The 8,672-nt window shown below is 44.2% G+C and overlaps 1 protein-coding gene across 6 annotated transcripts in view; it reads left to right on the plus strand.

Moving 5' to 3' along the window:
- The first annotated feature begins 6,152 nt into the window (after positions 1-6,152).
- The window catches only part of zgc:165508 (uncharacterized protein LOC100101652 homolog), a 24,128-nt gene continuing 21,608 nt past the window's right edge, over positions 6,153-8,672 (plus strand). For 2 of the 6 annotated variants that reach the window (XM_005938303.3, XM_005938302.3), the window contains exon 1: positions 6,153-7,325. Coding sequence is in view for 3 of the 6 variants with exons in the window: in XM_042227333.1 (XP_042083267.1) it covers positions 7,378-7,422 (45 nt within the window). In the remaining 3 variants the exon portion in view is untranslated. Of the gene's footprint in view, positions 7,423-7,474; positions 8,021-8,672 lie in introns of those variants that run through there. The other 4 variants (XM_005938306.3, XM_042227334.1, XM_042227332.1 and 1 more) reach the window with 3 other exon arrangements.

Consider the following 8,672-nt stretch of genomic DNA (forward strand, 5'->3'; position numbering starts at 1 on the left):
ACAAAACACTGCAAACCACAACACAATTAAATATAAATTAAAAAATGAAAACTAAAAGAAGATGCACATTCTCTGCCATATGGACCTGCATGAACAAACTTTCTGAATCCTTTATCATCTGCAACTGAAAATAGTTGTGGATGATTACTATACCTTTCTAATGTGTGTCTCCCCTCTTCCCAATGCAAAGCACAAGGCTCGCGTGCGGAGTGAAGCAGGAAAAAAGTGCGAGAGAGAGGGTGAGAGAAAGAAAAATAAACCCCACGGCTCTCGTCGTTCACTTCAAAGATTCGGCTCTAAGAGCCGTTTTGTGACCGACACATTTGCCAGTAACAAAGTAGGTCTGCCCTTAAACACACTGTGCTTTATCCTCCTTTTTGACTCAAACTGGGGCCATAAAATTGCATCATATTGTGTTTAACAAGACTTGAAAATAGAAATTGAGATCATAATCCACCTCTTAAGTATTTACTTACCTCATAGAAAAAAAAAAGTAAGGGTATTTTGTCATACTAGAATATGGCTGCTTTTAGCAGGAGTTGGACCTGTTGGTTGTTAAATAGAATGCAGGTTTAAGGTACTTTCACATTGGCTTCACTTTTCAGATCAGGAAGCTACATCAATCTTGGAACTGGTGAGGAAAATGTGTCCATTTGTTGAACCTCATATTTAAGAGGAACGTTGCGTTTTCCTGAACATGGAAGAGTGATCCAGCTCTTTTTCCTGATGAATGTATTTGAGGGTGCGTGGGATTGTGCGCAACCAGTTTATATGTGTTTTGAGTTGGACAAAGCATTCGACAGTCTATCACGGTATCCCGTGAGGAGTTTGTGATTATGGGGTATTCTCCCTGTTATTATGGGCTATCTGGTCACTGTACGTTAGTGCGAGCTGTTATGAATAGGAAGGCTCCTGAATGCCTTGGGTGTTTCAGACATGTCCAGTTAGAAGGAGCAGACCTAGGAGATAATGTTTCTGGTCTGTTCCTGTTTCTGGCTTTGAACAGCTCAGTATCCCCAATGAATAGCTTTTATTTGCTAACTTCATACAAGTCCTGTTTACTGCACTTTTGAAAACACATTGTTTGATGAAAACACATCAAACTATTTTCATAATGCTTCTCAAGCATCTTGGAGAACTGCATCAGTGTCATCTGTCTTTTTATCTAGTCCCACACCGGCTCTGTGATATTGTGATCCGGTGTTCTGAGAAACCATCCTACTCTGACAAAACGTCCTACCCGTATTATAATTTGACGGTGACTTGCGATTAAACCTACCCCTAACCATAACCATAACCTTAAGAAGTATTCCGGATGGGTGAGAGAAAAAGTAGTTAATTTGGCATTGGTGTTGTGCGCATGTGCAGAAACATTGGGTAGGATGTCTTTCCAGGTAGGATGGATTCCCAGAACACCGGGCTTTGTTGTTAAGTGTTTTAAGGTTTCTTGTCCTTCCTGTGGGTGGAGATAGTTTTTTGTATTGCTTGGCTGCTGTAGAGTCACAAAATTATTTGAAGACCACAAAGATGTCTATCTTGGTGGTACTGGATATGAATTTAAACATAAGATAATTACTTAGCGCTGTATATTCTTATATGTCTTCATATTTACCCATTAAGTCACCAAAGAATCCTGTTACTGTATAGGCCTATTATTCCAGTTCATAACTAATTTTATAACCTGTTAGGAGACAAGTCTGAAAATGCCTCCTTCTTCCTTTGATCCTCTCTAACATCCGCAGTGCTAATTGAGGTTTGAGGTGGGTTGGTTTGATGACATTACTACAGCGGTCCATTAATAATGCAAAATATGTAAAGATCACCTATTTTTATCCTTGGGAGACAGATTGCAGTAATTATTTTGGACATCTGTTGGGGTTAGGAGTTTGTGAAACCTGATTTTGACTCTCCCTGTACTCATTTAGACTGGCCTGAGGCCATCATCATTGTTTTAGATGACGGGCCTGCTCTCATCTTTTCCACACGTTCATTAAAGTCATTTGCAGATCATATGGTGGAGAGAAGCTCAACAGCTTGAGAGGCGATGCAAGAGGAAGCGTTTTGTCTTTTGTCTGGAAGTGAGGTTTATTAATGAGTAGAAAGGACATGGCAAACAGGGACAATATCTCCTTTTGCAACATACATTCTCTGATATCATATGTAATGATTAATGTGTGCCAATACTCTATATAAACATTAGATGTGATGAAAAATTTAGACTTATTTAATGGTTTGGCACTGATTTGTACCCATTATTCCTTCTGCACACATACACTCACCATTGATTTTGTTAGGTACACCTAACAAATACATTTAGGGGGGTTTGTGGGTTAATTGGTGATTCTAAATTGCCCATAGGTGTGAATGTTGTCTCTATGTTTTAGCCCTGTGACAGGCTGGCAGCTTGTCCAGGGTGTACTCTGGCTCTCATCTATGGTAGCAGGGATAGGCTCCAGCAAAAAATTGATTTAAGTGACTCTGAACGTGCCGTGGTTGACCTAAAAACACGAAAGCATGGATCCATTGTGCCTTATAACAAAGGTTCATGCTGCTTCTGATATTTTTGGCTGCAAAGCAGCATGAAGCTACACAGCATCAAACCTAAAATTATAGTTTGGTACCTAATTTAAACTGGTTCTGGTGACCTGTCCAAGATGTACCCTGCTGATCATCCTGTGACTGCTGGAACAGGCTCCAGCACCAGCACTTTCTGCTGTTCTTTATTCCACTTTCATAGCAGGAAAACCAAGAAAACTTCATCCAGCATTGATATTCAACTGACATATGAGTGTGTCCCTATCTTCAGCATGTACTCACATTGAGATTTGCAGTTTATATCTTAAGAATAAACCCATGTACACAAACATACACAACACAAAACAAACATATAAAGTCTAAGGACAAGGGGCAGACAGAATTTCTTTATGGACAGAATTTCTAGGCGTGACAGATGGATTGGTGTTGCGGGTGCAGTTATGTGGACGCTGCACCGGTCTGCTGTGGTGAAGAGAGAGCTGAGTGCAAAAAAAAAGCTCTCAATTTACCGGTCAGTCTACATCCCTACCCTCACCCATGGTCACGAGCTGACACGGTTGCCTCCTGGGCACCTCCTGGGTGAGATGTTCCGGGTATGTCCCACCAGGAGGAGGCCCCAGGGCAGACCCAGGACAAGTTGGAGAGATAATATCTCTCGGCTGGCCTGGGAAAGCCTTGGTGTTCCCCCAGACAAGCTGGAGGAGGTGGCTGGGGGTCTGGGCTTATCTGCTTAGGCTGATGCCCCCATGACCTGGATAAGCAAAAGAAGATGGATGGATGGATGGATGGATGGATGGATGGATGGATGGATGGATGGATGGATGGACAGGCAGAGAAACATATAATGGACAAACACTCATGATATATTTTCAGAATTAGAAACTGTGCAAGTGTGATTGCAGAAACATTGAGAAAGAAAGAAAGAAAGTGTACTTTATTGGTCCCCGTGGGGAAAATAACACTTTATGTAATCAGATTACATAAAGGGATTATGTAATCAGAAGATGGGACTTCATAAGTTTTTGGCTTGTTCAACTAGTAAGCAACACAGAATGTGAAAACCTGTGTTTGTCTAAGACCTATGTTACAGTAAGCTGTGGTCTGACGCTGCACTGTATTTAAATGTAAGCAGAGAACAGAGATAACTTGGCTGTTTGTGGTGGTGACAGCAAAAAGAAAAAGTTGTTATACTGCTGCTCCCTGCTCTTTGTTAAGGAGGACCACTCCACCTTTTCACATTAAGGGACATCACGTGTGATGAAACTGTGCACTGGAATATACAACAAGACGCTTTAAGGTGGTGGCAGAAGAATGCATATGAACAATATCACCATAATCAATAGAACACAACATAATCAAAGATCCTCTGTTTCTCCAGAGCTTAGTGGTTCTCATATAAAGCCCCCAGTAGGGGATGGGACAGCTTGAGACAGCAGCAACAAGAACCTGGGACATAAGAACTGTCTCTTGGTCATTTCTCTGCTTTTCATTTAATCAGCCAGGCAGCTCTACAAAGCTCTACAATGCCGTCTCGTCCTCATTTTACTGCATGAGACTAAATCTGCTGAGCTTTTTTATCAAGATCTCCTTCTTATCTGCAGCCCCAAGAGCCTGAAGCTGGCAGAAAGCTTCTGTTTCATCACTCGCCTTGTGTTCTGCGTGCCGTCGTGGGCTCTCTGAAGAAAAGGACGGCTACATTTTTCTTCAGCTGAGGGGGCTGCTCTCTCTAAACAGGCATTCTCTGTCTGATCACAGCACAAACGATCACTTCTTTTAACAGAATGGAAATCCTGTTCACGCCCTAGTTTTTTCCCCCTTTTTTAAAGGTGGAATGCGCTTGATCATCCAGATCATTTTGATCAAAGAGGGAAACGTGACGATTGCAATCGCCTGCAAAAAAACTGTAAAATCTCCAACTTCTTAGTGACATTTTGCTGCTTCTATCACAGATGTCTAAACAACAGGTATTAAAACAACAATAAATGTGATTGGAATGCCTGTTTTTCTTTACTCTGAATCTTCATTTTTATATCTAAAATGTGTCAAGTTGTGTTTTCACATGCTTCAATGAAAAGAGCAGCCTTGTCTGTACAACACTTTGTCCATTTTAATCAGTTTAAACATCTCTAACACATGCTTGCATTTATTCCTTGCATGTTTCCTAACTGTTTAACTTTTCTGATACTAGTTCTCATACGAAACGGAGACACGCAAGCTGTTCAGGACTGCTCTGCAGTCACACATACTGTACTGCGCAACAGGCTCTCACCGCACTCCTACAGCTCCCACAGCTGCCTGTGCACCAGCCGTCCTTTCGGTGGCGCTAGAGCACTAGCTACAGTAGGCACAGGGCCCATCACACTGTGTGGATTTGCCGCAACTTTTTCGGTGTGTGTTATGAGATGAGGGCTGCACTGCGGGGAGAGTGGGTGCAGAAGATTGCAGTCTTCTGCGGTTCAAACTGTAAAAAATAACACAACACGAGAAGACTGTGCACGTGCAGAAAGAAAGGCAAAAAGGAAAAAGGAAAAAAAGGCCCGTGTGACTAATGGCGGTCCTCCCACGGTTTGACTCTGTGATGAGTAAAGTGACACATGCCGCACATGTTAAGGCATCATGCTTTGATGTTTCTCATTCACTTTCTTTGTGTTTACTGTATAACAAGTTGGTCATTTTTAGCCATGATGTTCTCATGATGACACCGAGCCATTCACTCATGTGTCCGTCGCGCCTTTTTAGGCACACAGCTCATATTGGACATGCTGTGTGAAGCATACAGTCAGGCTGTATTCCTGCACAGCTCCAACTGAGTGACAAAGTAAATGTCGCAGCGACTTTTCCTAAAGCTGTCGGAGTTCCACATGTTCCAGACACAGAGAACTAACATTTCCTTCATGCCTGCATATGAGGGGCAGGGTTGCAGGTAAAGCCGGAGCTCGAGGTGTCCAGTGGCTGATCCATAATATGTATCATGTATCCATCATAGATATTTTACTTACTTTTTTTTTTTGGCAGAATGAGGAGTATTTACACTTGAAATCAGTCTGCATTTTGCTCCATAGTTTAATTGTGTGGTCTGTGACCACCTTATGCTTCCTAATCCATGCTCATGGAGAGATGAGATCCAGCCACCATTGAAATAACCAATAATTAAAATAACTACTTTTATTTTCAACCAGGTCCAAGTCTCTTTGTTTATGTATTTAGTTTTAATTTAGGCATTTATTCCTGATTCAATTTCCTGATTTCCCATGTGCCCCTATTTGACAAAATAACTGGAAAGGAGTGCTGATTTACAGCATACATTTATGTAGTTTATAGATAATAGCCTTTAAGTTACCTTCATGTAAAAAATAAATAAAAAAAGGATCCAGTGGATAATATCTCTACATGACGTTCTTCATGGCGTTTTTTCGGGGGGGATGGATAGAAAACGAATTTCAAAGAGCTCCATGATGGAGCTGTTCCTCCATATGAGGTAACAGGCGCAGTGTGGAGGTAGAGCGGCCTCGTGGGTCAGCAGCTCTGGGTCTATGTTTAGAGTCCTGGTGGGCGTTAAGAGAAAATTGGAAGAGAAGATGCTTGAGCGCCAACCTGCTCGCTTGGAGACAGGTTTGGGTCGCTTACAAATAGGTCACAACATGCCTTTCTCCTGCTCTAGTCACTCTCTCTGCCCATGCACGATTCTATAACGGGTAACTGGGATTGAGGATGCACGAGCACAAATGTCAGGCTTTTTTCTTTCTTTGACAGCTTGCCTATATTTGGATGCGTGAAGCTGGAGGTCACAGAGAGCCTGCAGCTGGACCACTGCGCGCTGTGCGTATAGGAAAGTGGGTCTGATGTTCGGAAACGTGCCAGACTGTGCGGGAAAGTTGTCCATTTGCTTGCATGCTTTTTTTTTTTTTAAATAGCTACTGTTATTGGACGTTTGCATTGCTACACCAACATGCAGTCTGTGGTCATACAGACCCAACGCGACCTTTCCAACCCCACGACTGTCGGTGGAAAAGTGGGTTTTTGTCGCTCTCGTAACATCACAACCTGCGCCAGGCTTCACACTGTGCGCGTTCCCTATTTAGACCTGATGACATATGCAACACGTTCCAGATTTGCCATCATGCTTCTTCCACAGACGACGAGACATGAAATCCTCATCTGACACCTTCCTCCTCCTGTGTGCGCGCTGCTAACTCCTCCCTCTCTTCCTCCCTCATGTTGGCTGGCATGTAAGGTGACACCAGCCAATCACGTCTCATTCCGCTTCTACTTCGAAGGCGGAAACTCAGATTTGGCCGTATATAAGCGGCCGAGCGTGGGATTTTTCTATCAATGTGTGTGCCTCCCAAGGTTCGTTCTGTGACGCGCGGGAATCTGTTTTGACAGCGTGGCGTGGCAGTGACCGAGCCGAGAGAACTCGACCCTCACAGCTGCCGGGCTGGGACTGAAACCCATGCCGCTGCAGCCAGACAGAGCGCTGTCCGCCCTCTGTGGTGCTGAACCTCAGGACCCGACCCTGCGACAGGTGACGTAGAGCTCGTCTAAGAGACTCAAGTGATAAAGAAGAAGAAGGAAAAGAAGAAAGCAACAGCAAAGCTGCACAAAGACTTTATGTGTGTGGATTTGAAGCAGGTTAAAAACAGAAGAAAGTGAAAGCAGGGAGAGGAAGTGATGGCCGGACTCCCCCCCGCCCTCGGCGTCGCTGCAGCGGTGTGAGCACAGCAGTGCGCTGCCGCCTCGTACCGGAACCCAGCGGAGCCTCCGAAGGAGGAGAGTCAGAGATAAGTGAGGTACGCTCCGCGACTGTTAGGGGGGAACACATGTAATAGCTTGCGGTTCTACATGAAGCTGCAAATATGGGCTGTATCAGCTCCAAAGCGCCAGTTGGTAAGAAAGATTTTGAATTTGCTTTCATTCAAAAAACAAAGAAAGAGAAAAAGAAAGCACGCTGAATGAAGCCTGCTTATTATTTTTATTTGTTTTTTTCTTACGCTTATGTTTTTGCTGCAGCCTCTCGCAGGTACAGAGCGAATTTCGGGTGCTTGTATACGCACAGCATGCTGTGCCCGAGTCGCGGAGGCATATGATATTGCTGCTGAGTCATATGCACGCCAGTAAAGGAGCTTCAGTGTGCACACAGAGCGCTTTACATGGCTGGAATTTCAACTCTATCAGAGGTTAATGGCGCGTGTGAGCGCAGGACTGCGTTTCTCTCTCTCTGTGTGTGTGTGCATGTGAGTGTGTGCGTGTTTTGGATGGGGGGTGGGGGGCTAGAATCTGCAGCCTAAACATCGCGATGCTACGAGAGTTGCAAGAAGCTTTTGGGTGAGCACGCCAGTCAGAGATAGAGCAGACAAGCAGAGGTGCTCTTGACACCATCAAGGAAGAAACGGCGTTTCTTTTTAATTTAACTTTAATTTCCTCTGATCCAAAGTCGCATCTGGACAAGATGGTTCTGACCGCGCTGAGCCAGTTCAGTTGTAAGGTAGGATGGCTTTTCTTTTCTCTTGAATACATGCGATCGCACACGCCACCTTGAAGAAAAATTCTTGATTTAAAAGGCAGCTTGTTTACTGGAATCAGGATGATTTTCTTCTTGGTATTAAAGTCAAAATTTCTCTCTAAAGAAAGAAAGGAACTCAGGATCAGTCCATCTTGGGGCACATATGCAGCGGCGGGTCATTTGCTTGTTGCCAAGAAACAAGCTCCCTGTTTCCTCCACATCTATTCTGCTCTCACGCTTGTTTACACCTTTGCCGCAAGTGTCTCCCATCCGCTCGCCTGGCGGCTAAATGCTGCCCAGGGCCCCCCGGTTCTCTGTGCCCCCGACCTCTGATGCCCTCCAGCCCGCCACCACCTTTGTGTATTTATCCAACTGGGTTTCCCACTCTGTAGCCATTAATTTAAATCCGAACCCACCACCTATCCAACCATCGATTCTTCCGTCTCCACATGTAAACAGACGCGGTGGTTGTTTTTCCTCCTCGTGATTCAGATGTTACAAAAAGCCGTTTAAACCCCGCTTTCTTTCATCTGCTGCACTCAGATGATTAGCAGTGGAAATGGTCACCCACCCGTCATTTGATGTCCCCTTGTCTACTTGTCGCGGAGTGCGTACTGACATGACATGCCCCCCC

This window comes from Haplochromis burtoni, unplaced genomic scaffold (assembly GCF_018398535.1).
Source record: "Haplochromis burtoni strain Fernald_Lab_line unplaced genomic scaffold, NCSU_Asbu1 Contig_255, whole genome shotgun sequence".
NCBI classification, from domain to species: domain Eukaryota; kingdom Metazoa; phylum Chordata; class Actinopteri; order Cichliformes; family Cichlidae; genus Haplochromis; species Haplochromis burtoni.